The sequence below is a fragment of the Nothoprocta perdicaria genome, unplaced genomic scaffold (genome assembly GCF_003342845.1).
Source record: "Nothoprocta perdicaria isolate Ctin4 unplaced genomic scaffold, notPer1 scaffold_185, whole genome shotgun sequence".
Taxonomy (NCBI): domain Eukaryota; kingdom Metazoa; phylum Chordata; class Aves; order Tinamiformes; family Tinamidae; genus Nothoprocta; species Nothoprocta perdicaria.
This window is the reverse complement of record NW_020455038.1, coordinates 878093-900484: the sequence shown is the minus strand read 5'-3', so window position 1 is coordinate 900484 and position 22392 is coordinate 878093. Positions and strand designations below refer to the sequence as shown.

Below are 22392 nucleotides of genomic sequence, written 5' to 3'. Positions count from 1 at the left end.
CGCTCGCCGCCGCCGCGCTCGGGGGCGGCTGCCCCCGGCCCAGCCTCCATCTGCAGCCCGGCGGCGGCGGCGGCGGCGGGAACATGGCGGACCTGGAGGCGGTGCTGGCCGATGTGAGCTACCTGATGGCGATGGAGAAGAGCAAGAGCACGCCGGCCGCCAGGGCCAGCAAGAAGATCAGCCTGCCCGAGCCCAGGTACCGGCGCGGCCCCGGCCCGCGCGGCGCCGCCGCCGCTAACGGCCCCCGGCGCCAGGTGCGGCTGAGCGACCGGCGGCGCCGCGCGGGCCCCGCTCGCGCGGGCGGCTGGGGGCGGCGCGGGAGCCGCCGTGTCCCCCGGGAGCCCCTGGCGCCCCGCGGCCCCGGCGGGAAGAGCTGAGCGCGGAACGGGTGGTCTGGTGCTCGGGCTGCCGCCTTGCGCGGCGCTCGCCCCGGGGGGTTGCCTGGTTTGAGTCACTCCATGTTTTGGGTGCTTCGTGCAGGCAGTCGGGAGCAGCGCCGGCTCTGCAGCCCTGGGGGGACGCGGCCGGGGCCTTGGGGCCACCGGCAAGGCCACCGAGCCCCGCGCTGCCCTTCGGTGACAGAGCTGGCTCTAGGTGCTGGTGCCCGCGTGCGGTAAAGCGGGTTGGGAATTGCCCATGCTCCCTGTTTATTCCCGGGCTCCAAAGGCAGCGCTCCCCATCGCACAGCGGGTACCGGCAGGTGCTGCCCCAAGGCGCCGCGGGGCGGGGAGCGGAGCGGGGCGGCTCGGCCCTGGAGCCCGGCCGGGTCCCCTTGCCTGGGAGCTTCAGGCGACTCCCAGCACTGCAGGAATTTGCCCGGAGATGCTGCGTCCGTAAGGTCCAGCCTGCGCCTCACGTGAGGCGGCAGCGCTGCCTGCGCCCGGGGTGTGCGGCCCTCGGGGACGCGACGCGCGGCGGCCCCTCGCCCGCGCCAACGGCGGGACCCGTGCGGGGCCGGCGGGACCCGTGCGGGGTCGGCGGGACCCGTGCGGGTCTGGCGGGCCAGGGCTGGCGGGCCGGTGCCGTGGGCAGGTGCCCCCGCGGCGGCGGTGCCCATGACCAGGCCCACGCGGCTGTCGCGCTCTGCCCCTCCGCGGCTCCCGTTCCTGGCGGTTGGTGGCCCTGGCAGCAGCGCGAGCGGCCGCTCGGCCTTCGGCACCGCGCGACGGGGCCTCGGCTGCGGCCGGCGCGTGCCCCCGGGGCTGGCGGTTCCCGCGCTCGTCGGGGAAGAGCCTCCTCGTGGGTTATATCGAACAGCGAAGCAAAACCGCTTGCGGTGCCCTCGTGGATCGGCAGGGACGAGGAGCGGGGCAGAGCCGAGCAGGCCCGGCAGAGCGGGGAGCACGCGGGGCACGGGCCGGAGCAGGGCTTGCCTAGCCCAGCACCACGAATGGCCCTGCAGCGCTGGAAGGGGCTGAGCTTGGCAGTTCTTAACTGAAACCAGGGGTTTCCGCGTGCAGGAGGAAATTGTGACCCTTGTGCTGGTGTCAGATGCCTTCGGTTGGTTTCTGTGTTATTTTTATTCCAGCTCCTCTCGCTGAATGCAGTGGTGCACTGGCAGAACTGATGTGTCGTGTGCGAGCTGGGTAAATGCCGGTGGGTAGGCTAATACGATGTGTTAACGCTAGCACTAAAGAGGGCAGGTTTTGGCGTGAGGTGTCACCGAGGGGGAGCAGCCGCGGCGCTCCCCGGCACGGGACCACGCGGGTTTGCCGCGCTCGCTGCAGTCGGCCCTCTCGCTGCTGCTCCTGGACCCCTTGTCGGTGGTTTCATCGCTGCGAGATAAGAGTGACACCGAACGGAGCAAGTGAGTTGCAAATGAAAATTTGAGGGGGCTTCCTGTTTATGAGGAAATAACTGTAGTGGAGGCAGAGGAGATTCCAAGGCTGCAGGCCAAGGCTTAGCAGCAAATAAACCCTGAGGGCGAAGAGTTTATTGGCCAAGGGTCTGGTTATTGCTGAGTTTACGTGCGGTGTCCTCAGGCTCGTTCTGTGCTGGAACTGTTAAATATTGCAGTTTGGAAGGGAAGAAGACAGGGAAGGCTAAGGAGACGAGAGAGCCTGAGGAAAACGTGTAGTGTGTTCTTGAAAGAGCAAAACAAAACAAGCTTCTCTGCAGCTCCTGTCATCTGCTTCTGCTTCCCTCCTGCTTCCTCCCCTCGTTCCGGAGAGCCGTGCGGAGAAGCAGGAAAGCTGCAGTGTTTTTGCACTGTGATGTTGTTCCTTGAAGGACTGCTCTGCACGCAGATGGGCAGGAGGACTGCACAGAAATAGGGCCTAAATGGGGAAGGAAGGCATGCATACACTGAAATATGAGCAAACTTAAAACCACTATATTTTTCTGCAGAATTACTCTGAAATACTGTAGGAATTTGGGAGAAATAGAGCAAATGAGCTGCACTTGTAACTTCTTAGGCTATTCAGTAGCCTGTTTTTTCCCTTTTCCATGTAAATTTTAATTTGCCTTACTGTGGTCGAAGGGAATGAAAAAAAGCTCAGCTTTTAAAATTTTTATTTGCAAACAGCTACTCGGTTCTGGTAAAGGATTTGAGTAAAGGATTTGCATAATAAAATAGAGAAAATAGCTGTGCCGAGGGTGCAGCGTGGCCTCGCGAAGGCGCAGGGCTTGTCCTTAGGGTGGCTGGAGCTATTCCCATCGGGACAGTTAGCATTAAAAGGTTCCTCACTATAAACATCACGTAAGCGGAGGGTGATTTTGGCGCACAGATCCGAAGGGCCTGGCAATAAAGCACAGCCTGCATCTCTGCAGGCTTCTCCTGCAAGTCTCTCGCCACAGTGGTAGGTGCAGCTCATGCCGCCTTCCCTCCCCAGGCTGCGTATTTCGGTGATTACCCCTGTGTCTCGTTAATTCTCATTTTTCCCCCAACTCTTCCCCTGGATCTCCTGCCTCCCTCCGAATCCTGCGCGAGGGGGAGGAGGGCTGCAAGGATGCTGCAGTCTGGCTTGTGCTCGTGCCGTGACGTCTCCGCTCCGTTCTCATCCCATCTGCGCTTCCTCTCCGGAGGTGTTTCCCAGCGCTGCGCCGGGGCCGCTGCTCGAGCCCGCGCCGCGCTCTGCGCTCCGGCACCTCCCGAGGCTCCCGCGGGCAGGAGTGGTGCCCCCTTTTTTGTCTTTTCTCATTTCAGCCCCAGCTCTTTGTGATTTGCTTTTTTCCTGTTATGGTGCTGAATACTGCTAAATGCCAAGTGCCATCTCCCCCTGGGAGCTGTTACTCTGCTTGTTCTCTTGGCATTATTATGGCCTTATTTCATTTTATTTATCTCTTAGTTACACCTCAGATGCATCCTTCAGAGTCTTTTTCTCTTCAGATTCCTGCAGCATCTCTGAGTTGGAGGCTAAAACTCTGCCCTGGTCTCTCCTCTGCTTCTTGGACGTTATTTTCCTCGGCGTTGTTAATGCCCTGTTTCTTTAGAGGATCTGGTGGCTCCAGGAAGCGGGGGCTTCCCCTGCTCCTTCCTCCTTGTGTGAATACAACTACCAAAAATCCTCCAAAACGCCGTTTCGGATGAAATCAGGCCCGGGGTTTGCGACGGTTTACGCATTTACTGAACTTTACACAAAAATAGTGCCATTGAATGCAAAATTAAATACTGGATTGTGAAGGATTAAGGATCTAAAGGCTAATTCCGGTGAATTTGTGTCGCAACAACTTTGCTTGTGCAATGGGGTGGTGTTTTACCGAAGCTTGTTCTATCTGCTTATATCAGTAATGAATAAATTAGTTGAGCATAACTTGTTGTATCAGGAACTCTTTTTAATGCGGTACTGGATGCATTGACCCTTGTTTAACATAAGTTTGGTTCTCGAGTTTTAAAGCAGTTCAGGTCATTGTTTAATGTTTACATTTTTCAGTGTAAAATGAGTTTTATTTTTTCCTTGTTGTTTGCATGTACTTTTCAGTTACTTATTAAACACAGAAAATCTGAGGCTGTAGTGGGAAATGAAAAATAGCATTCTGTGCAGCCGAACTGTTGAAAACAGCGTCACCCCCCTGTAATTTGTAAAAGTGCAGAAGGAAAAGGGATCTGAATGAGGTAGCTTTACATTCCAGCTATAAATTAATTTATTGTGCAGGTGTAGTATATACCACTGTTTGAATTGAGTATTTAAGCAAGAAATAAAGGAAAGGAACGTGCATGAAAGCTGAAGATCTCTCAGTGTGGGGTGTATGCGAGTCAGAAGGACCCCGACTATTGGGCCTGACTTTGGTTATGCCGAGGTAGGTGGATCCCAAGGTAAGAAGTTGACACTTGCACTTCCCAAGGCCCGAGCGTCCTGGAAGAAATCAGAGTTCCTTTGGGATGCTGTGAGCGTGGGAGTGGCGGGGCCGCCGCCTGCGTCCTGCTCGCTGCTCTGCCTCCTCGGACGCCGGGGCTCTGCTGCTCAACGCTCCCTCCTTTCTTTGGACGCTCACTTTTGGCCGCTCGGGTGAGGACCGATGCTGTTCACTTGGTTCAGGGCAATTCAGAGGCGTGCGTAGGTTCCGGAGGTCAGCTTCTACATTCAGAAAATGAAGTGTGGACATTGTGGCTTGTTTTTTAATTTATGTGGCCTGGGTGAAAAGGCAGGGCTTGATTCTTCACGTGGCAGCTGTCAAAGGAGGGGAAAATGGGGCTGGCGTTACAAGGTGGGCTGGACGTCTGTGTTTCTGTGGCGGGTAGCCCGGTGCTGGCTCGGCGCGAGCGCCCTGAGAGCATCATGCTGTTAACTCCAAAGTGCTGCCGTCTCCGGGCTTGGCTCTGGGCAGTGAAAACAGCCCAAATAGCACATGGGGAAAGCTGGGGTGCCAAGGAACCCTGCTCGCTTTATATCCACGTTTAGCTTGGGACTCGTACTTCTTCAATGAGCAGAGGTGTGTTCGGAGCGGGGCTGACCGCGACGTCGCCGCGTGTCCCGGGCTGGGTGGCAGTTCCCACGGGGATCAGTGACCTGGTTCCAGTGTCTGGGATCTTCACCGAAGACAGGGCCTTGCTCTGGAGGGCAGTGCAGAGAGAACGGGGTGAGACACATCCTGGTGCCATGAGCTTGCAGCCCTGGGGACAAGAAACGGGTGCGCAGGAGCAGGGCGCTGGTTTTATCACATTGTGTAGATCCAAAGCTAAACCACTGAGATCCTAGTGACGTCTCCTTCTTCACATGTAGCAGCTGCCGGAGTCGCAGCTTGCGTTTCGTGTCACAGCTTGCGGTCCGTGCCGTGCGTTTCGGTGTGGGAACGTGCGGGCCGTGCGGCGCCCTGCTCCGCAGCGGGCAGCCCAGGCGCCCGGCACGGGACACACCGCCTGCGCTCCGGGGACGCCTGCTAATGAGCGCTCCCGGCTGGGAGCTAAAAGGCTGGAGCTTGTGTTTTTAAACATAGACCTTCCCCCGGGCACTGCCGCCTTAATTAAGAGCAAGGTAAATCCCAGGTGTGGAGGAGCTGGGAGGAGATCAGTGTTCAGTCTTCTGGTACTCTGCTACAAACAGGGGCGTTTTTGGAATCTCTTTTTTTCCCCAAAATGTTCCTGGAATGTGATCGGGTGTTCACACCGTGCATGGGCTGCACCTCAGGAAAACCCAGGGGACCAAACATGTCCTGCTCTTGGTCCTGTCCTGGGGAAATCGGGGAGTTTTCCGTGAAATTGCATGCAATAGCCTGCTCAGCCTGGTCTTCAATAGTACCATTGCTTTTGGTAATTAATAAATTAGAAAAAAAACCTATCAGAAGCAGTCAGGAGCAGGTGCATAAACTGAATCACTTAATTGGCCCAAACGGACGTAAAGGTGGCAGTTGCTGGCTTTAGGAAATACAGCTGTGTTCCACATGAAGAGCTTTGCCCCGTGCTTTCCGGGTTCGCCAGGACAATTGCTCCCATAGGGAATAAACACACAGGCCGTGGGGAACTGAATACCACGTTTGGGGAGCGTGGGGAGGGTCGGCCTCGCAGGGGCTTGTGCTGTGCCAGGGCTGCGCTGCCTGCCCCGTGTGCTGCTCATCAGTGCTCCCGTGTTCTCCTGCACCTCTTTTTGGAATCGTAGAATTAAAGTTGAAAGTGCACAGTGAACAGCAAAAAAATCAACAGTCAGCTTTGCGCTCTTGCTTTAAGGTACCTGCTGCTGCGGTGTTTTAGATGTGAGGCTGTAAACGGATGCTTTTTTCTTTAAAAAGTGTACTTTTCTCTAGAAGAAAATACAAAACAAGGGAACAATTCTATTAACTTGTTAGAATAAGTTCTGAGAGTCTGACTTTAGGACAGCTATTCCTTGATGGTTTGCATTTTTATGACACTTGTATGGCTAGACCTTTAAAGTGCACTTCTATACGAAGTATTCTGTCTGTGATGACTTAGTGCCGTGCTGCTGTTTTTCTGACTTTGAGGTTTTTAGTGGGAAGGCCTTTGAGGCAGGATCTTTGCTGCAATTTTAGCAACTTTGTGATGGATTTGGATTGCAGAGGTAAACATTTAAGTCTCTGTAAAACTGCATCCTGAGATGAAAAAAGCCAACAGAGGAGAAACTCCAGTGCGGCAGGTTTCGGTTGGTGTTGGCTGCCTTGGTTCTTGTTTTCTCAGTCGTCGTTTAGATCTGCACAGTAGTTTTCAAGACTACTCAAGGTGCATCCATAATCTCTCGATCTGCAGGATGTTTGGGCAGTCTTACTCATTTAAAATCCTGTGATGAGTGACTTGTTTGCAGCATGAGTGAAGAAATGTGATTTTTTCCCCCTCTTCTGCCCCCCTAATTTCTCTGTGGTGGTGTTCTGGTGGAAGGGCAGGCTCGCGGCAGTGCTGTTCAGGGTAATTACTGCACAGTGAAGTGAAGGGGCGCATTGACTGACTACTAGTGATCACTTCGGTTTTTCTATTACTGTAATTCATTGAGCCTTGCATTGCTGTCAGGGTTATTCTAGTGATATATGATGCTCAGAAGCAACAAAATAAAAGGAACTTATGCATTTTTTCCATGTTTGGGTATACTGTTATTTCAGTGGTGTCTAAAATGACCCTCCCCCTCGCCCCATTCTCCCCCCCAAATAGGGAAGTTTACAAATAGTGCGTGAGTGGATCAGATTAGATGGTCTGATGTTGCTTTCTGGCTTTATCCTCTGCTGATTTACTTTGCCTTATGCTTTGCTTGAACAGAAGTCATCCTGTAAAATCTCCTAGTCTGCAAGAACAAAGTCGCTTGGAGAAGCGTTAACTTTTGCTCACTTTGAGCTAGGTAAAAGAGGAGGTGGAAGCAGCAGGAACATTTGTGGTGCAGCCTTGTCCTCGCTTGGCCCGTTCCTGTGCTTAGGGGCCGCATCCTGGGCTGGCCCTGGGGATGTGCGGGGCAGAGCTGGGGCTGGGACCTGGGGCTGCTGCGTCGGCTCCCGCTCAGTGGGAGCCCCGGGCTCCTTGCCACGCGTGAATACGTGACAGGAACACGCGGAACGAATAGGTAGATACCTGTGTGTCGGCTTGGTCATGATCCCTACATTGGTCTTTAGCCTGGGAACCTGGGAGAAGTTCCTTCTCCCTGTTGTCTTCTGTCATGTCTCTTTGTTGTCTTTGCTGCTGTGCAAAAACTTGTCAGAAAAATGCTTCTAAGGAGAGCCCTATTGCTAATGACATACTAGTAGTATCATACTTCAGACATTCAGACTTCCATGTCATTTGAAATTAAATCTTAGAGGGTTTAGACTGCGAGCAAGCTCGGGGGTTTGTTAGTCGTCTGAGTTACGCTGGCATTTGTGCAGAAAGCACCGAGGAAAGTAGAAGCGAAAGCTGCACGGGACGAGGGGACATTGCGAGTGCGGTGAGGAAAGCGAGGTGAGAATAACAGAGATATTTGAAAAAGAGAGGTAGGTTTTGATTAAGAAAAGAGGGAAGAGGAGAAAGCGGAGGAGAAGAAATGGGAAGTGAGCGAGCGGTGTAGGAGGGAGCCTCTCACACGTGCCGTTCGGACCCTCGAGTGCCACACGGGCATGTGGCAGGACCGTGGCACGTGCCTGGAAGAGCTCGTGTTCTGAACTCGCCAGAAAAAGAGAATATTGCTCTAGTTTACAGACTGGAGACTGAGGTCTTGGCCTTGCTGGTGCAGGAAGCGTTGGTGGGATTAAATAGCAACCTCTGCTCTCTCGGGCTGCTGCCTGCAAGCTGCCCTTTCGTTCTTGGTTTGTTTTCCTGTTCTCCTTTTTCTGTTTCGGCTTGACAGTGAGTGCATGGCTGAGAAGAACAGTGCATCCTTAATGCACTTGTGCTCCTTTAGTGCTGGCAATAAGGCCCAACAATGAAACCGCATCATTTTATTTTTTCAGGCTCTGGTGTGCATGTGTTCATCTGCACAATAAATAATAACCCACAAACCTCAACTCTATGAAAAAATAATGTGCTTCTATCATAAATAATTAAAAACTCCTTCAAGACACGGTAGCAATAAGGGCCCAGTAAGTAGCTGTTTGATCTGGTTCCAGGAGCAGCGGTGCGTGTGCGCGCGCACCCGCGGCGCGTCGGCACCCTCTCCATTTCCTGGGTGCCAGCTGCTTTCAAGAGAGCTGCTCTAGGATTCGGCTTAAAAATATATCCCCTGGGACAAAATCCATGCAGCTCTGCAACGAAGGGCAAAACTTTTAGGAAGTTTAGACTGTTTGCGTGGGGCTGCTCTGTGGCTCCTGGGGTGTGGATGAGCTGCCCGCGTGTCCCAAGGCACTCGCTGCCCCGCGACGTGGGCACATCCAGACACGGACCCAGCACTGGGCAGTGCGGTTCCTCATACAGACCCGGCATCCCTTCCGATAGACATGCTCGTGTTGGAGGTCACGGGTGTTTCTGATATTTCGGGTTTCCAAGTGGGAAAAGCTGCTGCTCCAAGCCCCGAGTGCAGCCCCGCTGCAGCCGGCTTGTGGTCGGGTGAAACCCCCTCCCACTCCCGAGGGATCCGTGCCTCCCAGCACAGCACTGTGGATAGGTGCCACTTGACAGTGCACGCATCCTTTCCCATCATAATTCCTGTTTTTTTTTCTTTCCCCACTTTTTGGCAGTATGTGTCTAAGTAGGTATTTTCACCTTGTTTCACTGCACCCGCACTGTAATTACTGTCTTTGTGCCTTGTCAAACTGTGTGCCACGCTGCATACTTGCTGAAAGGGAAAGCTCTTTAATTATAGAAAATACTCCAACCTTGCAGGCTGCTTTTCAGCAGTTTCCTTTGATCAAGCGGGAGGGCTGGGGCGCCGATCCCTGCAGCGGGAGCTCCCAGCTGCCGTTGGAAGCCGCTGTCTCCGGCTCTGCGGCCTCGTCTGCTGTGCACGCTGGACGAAGGAGCCGACCCGGTCACCAGAACCGTGCGCGGGTCGATGCGGAGCGGCCGCGCGGCCCAGCCCCTGCCTGCGACACGGCCGCCGAGCGCAGCCAAGGTAAACTGCAGTCCCAATCAAACAACGGAGATTCCAGCCCTGGAAACGACAAGGAGATACCCAGGGCTCAAGTTGCGTCTTCACGTTTCTTGCAGAGTTTTAAGCCTGACCTGTGATTTCCCCAAAATACACACGTCCTTTTATTTCAGCAATTTGGACAGCAATCTGAGGGTTTCCAAAATATCTATTACTGTGTTCTTCCTCTCTGAAATATAAAATATATGGACAAAAGGTTTTGAAGCAGTGCAGTCAGATATGCTTTTGTTTCTGAAGTCTCCCTGGATTTAATTTTTAGCTGGCTTTTGTTTCTGTTTATTTTGAGTGTTTCTATTAAGGTAGATCATGGTGTGAACGGAGACGAACTTATGCAAGAGGTCTACTTCTAACATGAGCGTGTTGTTTGCTCTGAAAGCTACGGAAAATAACTATAAGGTTTTAAAGGCTCTTTGTTTTTGTCTTGTTTTTTAGCAGTGGCTCCTTTTCTGTGAAATGCAGCTTTTAATCTGGGGTTGTTTACATGTGTGGCAAATAAGGATTCAATATTCAAAAGCAGAGCAAGATGCTTTGCTGCTTGTGGAATGTGCTGGGCTCTATTTTAAAGTTTTCCATCCGTATGAGAAATATATGGACTCCATTTCTTTTGAACTCAGTAGGATATTTACCTCGAACTTCTGTGTGAGAATTAAAAGGCTGTCATTTTGGATCCTAATCACCTGCCCTACTTGATTTGTTCGTGTGCCTAAAGAGAAGTGCTTTTGAGGGGATGAGCAGCTGCCCAGAGCTTGAAATGCAGCTCGGGCTTCTGCAGCCTCTGGTCGTTTTACACCTCCAGGCTTGGGCAGAGTCTTGAGCTGAGAAGACATCTAGCACGTGTGGCTGGTAGCGAGGGAGAGAGGGAAGCGTTCAGAAGGGTTTGCTTTTTGGTGGCCAACGTGGCTCCGTTGCCAGCGAGGACCGGGGCTGTGTCCTGCAGGACCCCTGCAGAATGAACTGTCTTAGTGGGTTTGCCCTCTTTATGCTCAGTCCTGGGGTTGGGAACCTCCTTAGAAAAGCAGAGATTCTTAAATGGGATTTTTAGCAACGTGGACTAGTCCTGTGTCAGGCTTGAGGTGTGAAAGTGGCCTTTGTTGGGCTGAAAAGGTGCCAGTGTTTGCAGTGAGAAAAGGGATTTCTTTTTCTGAGTGTAACTCAAGCCCCAAATATATTTGAAAAGTCTTTAAAAAAGTAGATTTATTAAGACCATTCATGGCTAATTTCATACAAGTAAGTGATGATTGTAATTCATAGATGAGGATGAAAATTTCATAAAATCATTTGCAGTGTTGAAATCTTTGAGTTAATAGTTGAAATTAGTTTAGTTTCTGCTCCAGCCTGTCATCTGAGGAATTCTTTTGTTTCTGATATCCCTCCCAGCGTTAGGACTGCGCTCGTGGCCTGACTAAAAGCCTGCTAAGTTAATGGCCTCGGTCCTGCGTCCTCCCGCTCTCCTGGGCCTTGGCGCAGACCTGTGCTCTGTCTGTTGCGGTAGGAGCTGATGGAAATAAATGGGTAGAGGCAGCTCTTTGTGCAGGAATCCGTTCCGGGGATGTTTCATCACAGCAATGCTTTTCTCCAGCCTATAGTAAAGGTCTTTAAAAAAAAAAAAATTCAAGATTTTAAGTAATTATTTTTTCTTTCTCTCTTTCAGTATCCGCAGTGTTATGCAAAAATATCTTGAGGAAAGGGGTGAATTAACCTTTGACAAGATTTTCCATCAGAAAATCGGTAAGTCGTATTTGATCAAAATGTTACTTATTTTTCTATTTTAAAGATTGACTTGCCTGCCACTTTTCTGTGAAGGATGCTGAGGATGAATATTGCAGGCGGTGTTAAGAATCCTGCAGTATAGACAGGACTTAATACAGCAAAGACATTGGCAAAAATGAAATGTTACGAAAAGGAGGAAGTCGACCAATATGTCAACTTGACCTTGTAATCTGGAAAACTGCTGGAAAAAATATCTTTTTTTGGAAATATCCAGGAAAAGTTGTTGCTTGGCATGGGTTTGTCACCAGTGGGGTGTGCCAGGCTGGTCTAATTTCTTCTTAAGAACCAGCCCTCTCATCTGCGCCTGTGCGGGGGTAATTAGCTACGCCGGAATCATTAGTTAGACAAATAGGGGATGGAGAACCACTGATCAGGCGGGCATTTTTAATAGGCTTGGATGCTGCAGTGAGTTACAAGCTGTGATGTGTCAGCTATTCGTGTAGCTATAGTATAACATCAGGATTGTGCCCTGCGAGGCATGTGAAATAATCCTCCTTTGGCAGAATGTGGTGTCCAGTCCTGGCACGGGGCTGCAAAATATACGTGGAGCTGCTGGAGAGAGGCCAGGAGCGAGCGGCAAGAAGGAGCAGACCTTATTTAGCAGTCTGCTAAATGTGACCTATGAGGAAGTCCTGAAATAGGGTGTTACGTAGACTGCAAAACTGCAGGGAGGTTGAGTGGCCTTCAGAGAACTGAAAAGCCTTGCAGGAACTCTGAGGTTCGTCACAAGTTAACCCCCTGGAAAAGAGATAAAATACCAAGAAAAAAACAATTTACTAGTAGGATGGGCAGCAAAACAGAGGAGCGGATGCCGGGAGGGACCGAGGTCGGAGGTTCCCAAGAGCAGCTCCCCAAGCACAGCGCAGCTGCCCTTGCTGGGACACCTTGCTGGGACGGGGCTGCACAGACTCGGGGTGTCGTTGCCTCTGTCCTGCAGCGCTGGGCACGGTCGCAGCGGCGGCGGGGCCGCGACGGCCGCCTCGTGCCCGCTCTGCCCGGCCTCCCTGCGGCTCGGGAGGAGAGGGGAACCGAGCCGTGCCAGCGTTGCCAAAATCAAATCAATTAGCAGCAGCATGGGTTGTCATTAATAGGATTTGTAGCTTTTTGCACAGGAGGCACTGGAAGCGCTGGCCCAAAGCACATGCATGTAAGTCTCATGCAACTTCCCATCGCATTACAGTAATTGCAGAGCAGCCCGCGTCTCTGTGCAGAAAATCTGACTGCTCTTACCCGGAGCAGAGGTTTTGGGCTGCGTGTCGCGTGGCTGTTTCCTTTGTGCTGGCTGCTTCTGGCGCCTGCCTCAGTTCAGCTCTTCGTGCTGGATGTGAAGGTATTGTTACTGCACAGGAGCAGCGAAAGAAGTGGACTCGATCCAAAAAAAGCCTGACTTGAATTGCTCAAGTCTGTGCGGTGACAATAAAACGAAGCTTTCTTTAAAAAACCTTTAGAAAAAAAGTTTTTATAAAAACCTTAGCCTGACGTTAACCTCAGCAGGTCCTGCATGGGGCCGGGTGCGCACGGGCGAGACGTGTTCCACACAGCGCTGCAGAGCCCGGGGATGCTCCTGGGATCACTGCTCCAGTTTGGTGCTTTTGGGGCTCCTTCCTTCTGACAAAGGCTTCAGGGTGAAGGGAAAAAAAAAAGATAAATGATAAATGTGGCTGTTCTTAACAGAAGACTTTCTGTTACATTGAAAATACTGCTTGTCCGTACTGTGGCTGTTCATTTAGAATTTATTGCATTTTCTAGCTTGTTCTTTGCCATTAAGTTGGTTCCGTTTCCAGACATTAGCATAATTATGTGTGGTAAAGTACCTTCAGTTTTGGGCAAGCATTATGCAAAATGCTGTGACAATAAGTATGGTGTGGTAATTAAAAAAGGCCAATCATCTTTTTTGCTCTTATTATTTTTTTGTATCCCGAGGATAGGTGGAGGCTTCAGCTGGTGTTGGACTTTGCATGCAGATCTGTGGCCAAGAAACACAGCAAGATCTTAGTTCCTATTCTAAGAAGTTCAAATCAGTTCTCAGTCAAATGTGTATCTGCTTATGAGCTGTAGCAGCTGAGTTCATCTTCTCACCACTGCCTCTTCCTATGCCTTTATTTTATCAGTTAAAGAGTCTTCAAGTATGCGATACTTTCTCCCTGTATAGTAATTATAAAACCTGATCAAGCTTCGTCTTTTGTTCCCCTTGGTAAGTGATGTAGATAAGGACTGTTAAACTTTTTTCCAGAGCACAGAGCTTTCTTACAGCTCCATTTCTTGTTTCTCCTGTTTCTCAAATGCAAAAGCCTGTTGTCTGGTACAAGTCTTTCTGATACCATGTAATGAAGTAACTGTCAGTCCTCTTATTTACACCGTTCATGATGACAAAGAAGTTGCTCTCTTCACTTGATCTCAGAGTGAATCTCAGTGACTCTCCCAGATGATCCTCAGCTCTGTTAGCGTCACCTAATGAGCTGCAGAGGCCTCGGAGATATTGCAGCCAGCGGAAAGTTGCCCTGTCAGCGTTTATCCCGTAGCCGGCATGCTGTTCCCAGCACCGCCGGCTTCCTCTGCACACCAGCTTCATGGGGAAGTACAGCCTGTGTCGAAGCGGAATGTGTAACCACCTTAACTAGTTTTCTTCTTACCACATCCTGTTTGCTGCAGCGCCAGATTGTGCTCTTGCTTTACAAAAACAAAAAAAGAGACGTTTTCTAGCATTCCACTAGTTGTTTAGGTATAATTTGTAGATGGAATCTGCCCTCCTCTCACCTCATCACTCTCTTAAAATTGCGTTTGAAATTCCCTCTGTGCTGCATTGTGCTGAAGGACGGGCACGCTGGTGGCAAGGCAGCTGCTGGAGGGTGCTGTGGTGCTCTGTGCAGCCTGCGGGTGCAGCAGGAGCTGGGCGCAGCGCTCGGGTGCTGCTCGTGCCCCTGGCAGCCAGGCTGGGCCAGGGTGTCCCGCAGCGGTGCAGCAGGTGCCGGGATTGGGGGCAGTGGGTCGATCACAGCGCGGCTCTCAGGTAGGGTCCCTGTTAGGCCCGGGTCCTTCAGAGCGACCTGCTCGTCCGTTGTCGTTCAGCGAGTCCTGCAGGCTTTCGGGCAAGTTGTCTGTGTCTGGCAGTGAAGAATAACAGGATAGTGGTCTGGGACCCCAGGGTTTGATGGCACAGAGCCTGTTACCTGCAGGTCAGGGCTCGGGTCTGCCCGGGGCGGCTCAGTGGCAGTTGATGGCACGGGACACTTTGACTACGCCGGTCCCATGTCTCCTGTTTGTTGGAGAATTTGTGTTTGGGCCTTGGTGCAAGGTTAGAACAGAACACATTTGAGTGGTTTTGGCAGCTGGAGGTACTGCTATATATATTTTTCACCTTGTTTAGTAAATAACTTGCATTTCCCTCCTTTCCTCCCCAAAGCAGATATAATTTGTTTTACTCTCTTTAAATAAAACGCTTGTTTAAAAAATGTGATAACAAGTTGTAAATATATATATTTTTCCTATTTACTTCTTCAGCTTTGGCAGAGTGAGGATGTTCTTTCTTGGGTGGTTCATTCAACTTTCTTTTATGTCATCTGGACTCGGTGAGGGTTTCCCGGCGCTGGGCGAGCGTTTCGGCACGGGCGGCTTCGTGCGGCCGCCGCCGGCGGGCTCCTCGCCGCGGTCCCGGCCTTGGCAGCTCCTTAGGAGGGTGTTGGGAGCAGACGGGTGTTCGATCCGCCTGGGAGGCACCTCGGCAGCGCCTCGCTCTGCGCCAGGGACTTCCCTCCCGCCGCGCCGTGCGGAACCTGCTCCTGGCACTTGTGTTTCCTCTAGCCAGACTCAGTGAGCGCTTTCTGCTGAAAAACTAGGGTGAGAACAGCTTAAAAAAATCCTAGGGGAGCACATCATGCTCTTTTATTATTTTTTATTTAATAGCATGGACCCATCATATTTCATTATTTCGAAATGTTGATGCTAATGATTGGACATATCTTGAGTTAAAATCTGTTGAGAAAAACGTTCTTGCCCTTCCTCTTTCTTGTGCAGTATGGGAGCACAGCGCACTGCGCTCCCCGAGATGCCTAAAAATAACAGCCCTGGCAAATAGCTCCCTAAAGCATTATTTAAGCTATTGTTTAATTTAAGCACAAGATCTGTGTGCCATTGGCATTCGAACTAATTAAATAGTCCTCAGAGGAAATAACAGCAAAAGAATAAAACTTGGTTGGGAGGAAAGAAAAGCACCTGAATCTTCTAGCCATTAAAGGAGCAGGCAGTGACGTAAAATTTGTATTAATAGATCTCATTTCTAGTTGTTTCTAGCCCCTGGTGCTGCTCGCAGAGGCAAACGCCCGCGTGCGCGGCGGGAGAGGGCCCTGCGAGACGGGGAGGAGCGCCGGGTCCTGCGAGTCCTGCGGGCACGGGGGCCGCAGGAGCCGGCGCAGAGGGGCTGGTGCCGCCGGGACCCCTGCCCTGCCGGGAGCGGGAGGCTGCACAAAACCTGCCCCCAAACACAGAGTCGTTTCAGAGCGCCAAGTCACGGAGGGGCACGGCGGCTGCTCGGGTGAGACCCCGCGGTGCAGCGCCCTGGTCTTGCCCTTCTCCCTGGGCAGCGCACGTGGGGCTCGTGCCAGTCGCTACGCTCTGCTGCTGGTGTGCAGCGAGGCTGCAGACGTGCCGAAGGAACACAGCAGTTTGCTGTGTGAGGGTTTGCGCAGGAGCCAGCAGCGAGGCTGTCCGGGGGTCTGTTTCTGACCGGGGAAAGACGGCGGTCACGGAGGAGTCGACACCATCGGAATTGGGAAGTGACCGCAGCAGCGAGAGAAGACCTTTACAGTGCTGTGCTAGGGCTCGTCTTCCTTCTCTGTTACTTCTCGTTTTCAGTTCAAGTTCAGGCTAAAAGCTGGCTAAGGACGGTTTGCAGGAGTCTTTTGGGAGGCTCTTGGGCTTGTGCTTCCTCGCCCACTTCTGAAGCACAGTTCATACCATCAATTAAAAACAACACAAAATCCAACCACAAGTAGATGTCGGAAACTTTGTCACTGTAAACTGAAACAGAAACTGTTCGTGTAAGACATTTCATTGTGGAGCTCTTTGTTAAAGTGGTTCTCCACTTATACCAGACACAAGTAGGTATGCTGATGGAGAGAAAATAAAAATACATGTGGAGGTATTTACAAAAATCAGTCCTTTATGGTAGGCATTTTTTCACAGAATTAGTTTTAAAAGCTAGCTTTCCTCTCATAATTTTCTTGGAGGCAACGTTTCTCGCAACGTACCTTTTATTTTGTTCTAGAAAAAGCATGATACTTGCGTGAGCTGCTCTGCAGATCTTTTAAAGGGGTGTTGATAAAGGGACATTGATAGCTGTCGACTTTGTGTTTTACCTGTGGGTAATTTTTATGTGTCTGTCTGTCAGAAGCAAAGTGTCCAAGGCCAATATAATAAATGTATGTATTCTGTTTTTTTCTTTTTTTTATTCATGAATAATTGAGTATTTCTTTGTTGCAATACAGTCATCTGTGCTCCTGTACCTGCTTTTTTTTTTTTTTTTTTTTTTTAGGATGAAGATAATTCCATTGTCTGGTTTCCCAAGGCGGCTGCAGATTTTTGTCTGAGCTATAAAATAGGCAAAATATATATCGTGTTGCTTAACTTCACATAAAGGCTAATGTGCATGTGCTGATATGTATTAGCATTTATATGCAATATAGTTCTTGGAAGATTTAAGTCATGGGGAGTAAGTCGTCTTTATCTCAGCAGAGCAGTGCGATTGCACAATTTTTGGGTGAGATGCTCAAGAATTCTAAGCAGACTGGAAGCTTTGAACTCCTAAAGTAGTTTATAGTCGGAGCGAAATGAGCAAGTATAGATAAGGAATTGGAAATTATTGGAGACAATTTCCCTCGGATGTTTCTGCTTTTAATTTTTCAGCACAAAATCCGGAGGGTGTGAGGCAGCCCGGCTGTAGCGGCCGGAGCTTCGTGTCCTTTCCCCGAGGAGGCGCCCACGGGAGCTCATTCCCTTTGGAGCAGCGGGATGCCTCGCGGCTCGGAGCGTTCCCCCGGGTCCGTGGTGGTTCCCCCCGCGCCGAGGGCTGCGCTGCAGGCTGCTCCTGGCCACACGTGCCCTCGGAAAGGTCTTTCTGCAGATGCTGTGAACAGCACAAAGGTACAAGTGCAGATGCTGGTGTTGGGTTGAGTTCCCTGAGCTTTGTGGCTTGCCAGGTCCTCCCTCGGAGCGTTGAGGAGGGGCTATCGGTTTGGGAGGCTTTGAACTGAGATGTTATAAACACTTCCTGAGCGCGCTGCAAAGTGATTTCCACGCCGAGCAGAATGTTTTCTAGATGCTTGGCTTTGCTTTGCTTTGCTTTGCTCTCCCTGTGCCTGCACTGCCTTGAACTTGGGGAGTCCATCTCTGATGAAAGCTCCCTGTGTGTGCGGGAGGGACCCGGCCCAGCCTCGGCGTTTCGCTCTGTCATTTCTGGTCAGGCCCAGGCAGCTTCCTTCCCGTGCAGTTTCTCATCTGTGTGCCTTGAAACAGTTCACAGACCAATTAGGCCTCCAAACACCTCTATGAAATAGGTAAATATTAATTTTCCACGTCTATAACTTAGTATAATAATAGTTTTAATGAGATCTTCCTGCACAGCTCTGCACTGCTAATAAACCAGGCTCTCTAGTGCTGCCAGTGCTGCTCATCCATCTTGGAATGATAACTCAGGAACGGCAGGAGAAACCTAGGATCTTTGTGTTGCCAAGGAGAGCAAGTAGCAGCCGAACTCCTGAAGCTTGCTGCAGAGGTGTCAGGAGAGGCTCCCGTGAAGCCGCAGGGCTTTGCAGAGCGGACAGGCTGGAGGGCTCCGCTCTCGGGTGCCTGCAGCCGTGCGGGTGTTTGCCTTGAGCCGTGCAGGGGTTGGTGCTGCCCGTGCGCAGAGGAGCCGCGCGCCCGGCTGCTGCAAACACCCTCCTGCTGCAGCCGCGGCGCCGAGCTGCCCTCCTGCCCGGCCCCGCTTTGGAGAGGCCCTTTCTGAGCAGGGCAACAACCTTCTGTGTCCCTGCTGCCTTTTGGCTTCCTTCTGGCTCCCTTCCTCGCTTGCGTGTTAAATAATTCAGAGCAATGGTCTGGGCACAGCCTGGAGCGCTGCACACTAAGTGGCGGGTTTTTCATTATTGAGGGTTATGGACTTGCGTTGTCGCAGGAATTTTTAAAAGTTGTATCGGGAAGAAAATTGATTAAGAGGAAAAAAGGTCGTGTCCTTCATGGGAGCTGGATGTTTTTATGATGTGGGGAAGAATCTGTTAGAACAAGTTAAAGCTGTTGGTGTTTCAGCTGCTGCTTTTGGTGTGGTTTGCAGCTTCTGTTTCCTTGTGAAAAAGAGAATAAAACCTCGTTTTTTTTTTTATGTATTTCTTGATGACCACTAGTGAAGGCATTTCATCCTGTACTTGGCACTAACAGACTGCTGAAATGAAATGTTTCCCTTGTAAATGTGTGGTTGGTCTTTTAAAAGGTAGAATATTTTTTGTTCAGTGGTATTAGTGCTGAGCCTCTCAGAGGCACTTCCTGTAATGTGGAACCTCTTTTTCTTTCACCTTTGATAGACCGAATGCCTTTGATATTAAATTTTCAATGTAGGTGTGGATCTCCTTTAGTCAGCTGGAATTCTGCACATCAGGGAGAACAAAGTGAGAGAGAAATGCACTAAACGTGCTTCCAAGCTAAGTTTTCCCCATGCTCTCCTCTTCGTAGATGAAAAATGATTTACTAGATGTTCCATATTCAGAAGTGCAGTTCATGAGGGTCTTAATAAGCTGCTAGGTGTTTTTCCCCGGGGCGAGGTGCCAGTGGCAGCTGCAGTGGGTGAGCCAGGGACATCGGGGCATTTTTTAATAATTTACAGCTGCATGTTTAAAAATAGCGGCCACTTTCCTTTTCTTCCGCAATCCCTTCATGGTCTGAGCTGTGGTGCCACCATGTGACGCGCTGGCAGCTGCTGGTGCTGCCCTTGGCAGGGCTGGGCTCGGGCTGCTGCCGACCTTGTGCTCCGTGCAGCATCCCTGGACTGCTCCTCTGGCCTTCGGGAGGGATCCCGGCGGAATGCACCTCATTGTGTGAGCTCCTCAGGAGGCTCTGCTTGCAGGCCGCCTTTGAGACACGTTTGGCAGCATCTGGGCATCACGGGAGTTTGGCCTGAATGTTGCGGCTCCTGTGCGGCTCTGTGCTGTTCTTGCCCAGCTCTAGCAATTAGAAGCCTGGCCACGCCAGCCTCTTTAATGAGTGGTTAGTGATTCCGTTGTGTGCATTAAAGCACACTGGAAAATAGGGGTGGAAAATAGTTTTTTCTTTAAAAGCACTCAAAACTTCCTTTTTGTCCATGCTGTATTTCCACGTAATGATTTCCCAGAGCCATTAGCAGAGCTACCTGGCTGCGTGTTCCTTTGGGTTCGGTTTGCCTCTCTTGGGATGACATTCCCCTGCAGCCACCAGATCTTGTGTCAAACACGATCCATGCTTCCCTCTGCTCTTTCTGCAGCTTGGATTGTTTCAATGCATACACTTTTCATTAAAATAATGTATGCAAACCTCTATTAGAAAAACAGGTTAAAGACAAGTCGTGTTGGAGAGCAGCGGTGAGAGGCGCTGCAGGCAGGCGCAGCGCGCGGTCCTGTGCGGATGCGTCTCCCTGGAAGGAGCGAGGCTCTTTGTTCCTGAAAAATTGCCGCTTCTCCTAATTCTGGAGCTTTAGGTGGTCTTAATTAGCCTGTGCTATGGCAACTGAGCGCGTGTGCGACGCAGAGCGAGATTTGGAGCTTGACTGGCTGGCCTGTAGCAGCTGTGGGCTGGTTAGAATGACTGGGTTTGTGTGGCTTGGTAATAATAGGCCTTTATTCCTAATTTTATGGATCAGAACCCTAGATCTGTTGCTGATATTCATGGTGAGCTTATTGCATTATATGAGACAAATGAAATAAAATGGGATAAGCCCCTGCATGGGAGGACACTGGGAGGAATAGTCCTGGAATTTTCCATCAGACAGAAACAAGTACGATCCCTCTTATTTCTGATGCAGACACTCTGTTGTGCAAAGGCCACAGAACGCTCCGTAGAAGGCCTTAAAATCAGCGAGCAGCGTTTCCGTGTGGCTGCACTGCGATGCAGCAAGCCCTTGGCCTCACAGAATCATGATGGTTGGGAAAGGCCTTGGAGATGTTCGCGAGCCGCCCTGCTTCCCGCTGCAGAGGATTGCAGCTGCTGCAGCTGAGTTTGGAGCCGCACGGGCGGCAGAGCGGGGCAGTGCCCGAGCGCGGCGCCGCTCTGTGCCTGTCCCTCTGCCCAGCCTGCACCTCCATGCTGCTCCACATCCCGGCAAGGGAGCGGGATGTGCGTGGCAAGGAGCAGCGGGAGGCTGCGGGTGCCCCGGGCCCGAGGGCTGCAGTCTCGGCTGCCGAGCACGCGCGTCGCTTCCTCGTTGCTCCCGTTCTGCATTTATCTATTGCACGTTTGGGTAGGGCTTGGAAACAGCTCGATATTTTTGTTTTCTCATCTGTTCTTTTGCCTGCTGGAAAGTGTCTGCATCAGCATTTTGGACCAAATTCAGGTCTGCCCTAAATAGATGCAGCTTCCTTTCAATCAGTGCCATTGTGAGTGCTTATATTGGGGCTAGATGTGGCTTTTTTTAGCTGTACCGTGCTACCTACTGACTTCTGTTCATCTCTGCTTCAGTGATGTTTTTATGTACCCCTCTTAAGAGGTGTTTGAGTTCAATGCTGATGAAGTGCGAGAGCGGAGACGGGGCAGGGGGCCCGAGGGCGGCCTCGCCTCCGCGCGGCGGCACCCCGTGAGCGCGAGGGGCCGCCGAGCAGGGCGGCGCTGCCAGCATTGCGCGGGGGGACCCCGGCCGCGTTGCTGTCCTCGGGCTCAGCTCCGGCGCTGAGAAATCCCCAAGGAAATAAATCCAGGCTTTGATGAATTTAGGGTGAGTCTAGGCATTGGCCTGAGAGTCAGGTTTTCGTGCAAAACTTTGAAATCAAGTTAGAAAAATTTAATTATTTGAGATAAAAATTGGAGTAATCTTTTTTTTTTTTTTTCCCCTCAGCAGAGATGGGTTAACATTAATCCCTTCCTCTGCAAAGTGTCTGGCTGTCTGGGGTGGCCCCGTGATTGAGAAGTCCCAGGTTTTTCCCGAGTCTCCCGGTGCTTCGCTCGTCTCGGAGAGCTGCCGGTCCCTTCCCTGGGATCCGAGCTGCAGAATCCAAGCTTCTTTCCTTATCCCTCTCTGAAAAACATTTCTTCTTCTTATGGGGTTTGCAGCAGTTAATGGCATTTGCGCAACTAAGCTGTTTTACATTGGCCATAGAAACTAAATAGGAAAAAATGATTGTCCAGAGGCTGGGGTATGAGAAGATTATTTTGAAAGCGGAGGTGTGGAGCTGGCTGTTCTTTCCCACCCACGTGTATTATTGATATGATCCATCACTTTGAGGTTACCAGAAAAAGCTTATAGAAATAAATCTTTTTTTCCTTAAGTACTATAGATCCAGTTGTTGTATAAATCATATAGAATAGAAGCAGCAATCTTTTAAAGAAAAAAAGCTGTCAACATCTCTATTTCATAAATAATTGCGGGTTCCTTTCATCTGTTACTTAGGCTATCATTTTCTTAATTCCTGCTTTCTGTTCTTTATCTGACTTTTCAGTATGCAGTTAACTCTGCTTATTGTGCTTTTCATCTCTTCTACCCGAATTTCTCCAAACTCCTGTCACTTATTCAATGCCACTTCTGTCAGTTAGTTTTGCTATTGTCTGAGCGCTGCAGATCCTGGCGGGTAATTCTTCACTCCCTCTAGAGCAGCTGTAAGAGAAGAGCTGTCCTGAGCGCTGCGGTGGAAACACACAGGACCTTCTTGCAACAGGAGGACAAACCAGAAGCGCTGTGAATCCCGAGCGTTATATTCCAGTCGGAAGCGTTGTTGGAGTTTAGGACAGAGTGGAAAGATGAGGGTTTAAGGTTGCTGTTAGCTGATGACATTGATTTTATAATCAGACCGTCTGTAAATGCAAAAAGAGGAATGAGGAGGAGGTTTTCATTTGAAGTGACACTGTAAAAGAGTAAGGAGCTTAAGGTCAGTCGTTCCAAATTGATAAAAGCAGGGGGAAGGACCTCTCAGCTGAAGAATTTACCCACCAAGTCATCTTGAATTTTTCTTAAGATTTAGGTTTTTTA

General features: G+C 50.8%; 1 protein-coding gene across 2 annotated transcripts in view; it reads left to right on the top strand.

The window, feature by feature from the left end:
• Positions 1-79: 79 nt before the first annotated feature.
• The window catches only part of GRK3 (G protein-coupled receptor kinase 3), a 51936-nt gene continuing 29623 nt past the window's right edge, over positions 80-22392 (top strand). The window contains exons 1-2 of one of the 2 annotated variants that reach the window (XM_026036685.1): positions 80-196; positions 11080-11156. In XM_026036685.1, the coding sequence (XP_025892470.1) occupies positions 84-196; positions 11080-11156 (190 nt within the window). In that variant the 5' untranslated portion in view covers positions 80-83. Of the gene's footprint in view, positions 197-11079; positions 11161-22392 lie in introns of those variants that run through there. The other variant, XM_026036686.1, reaches the window with a different exon arrangement.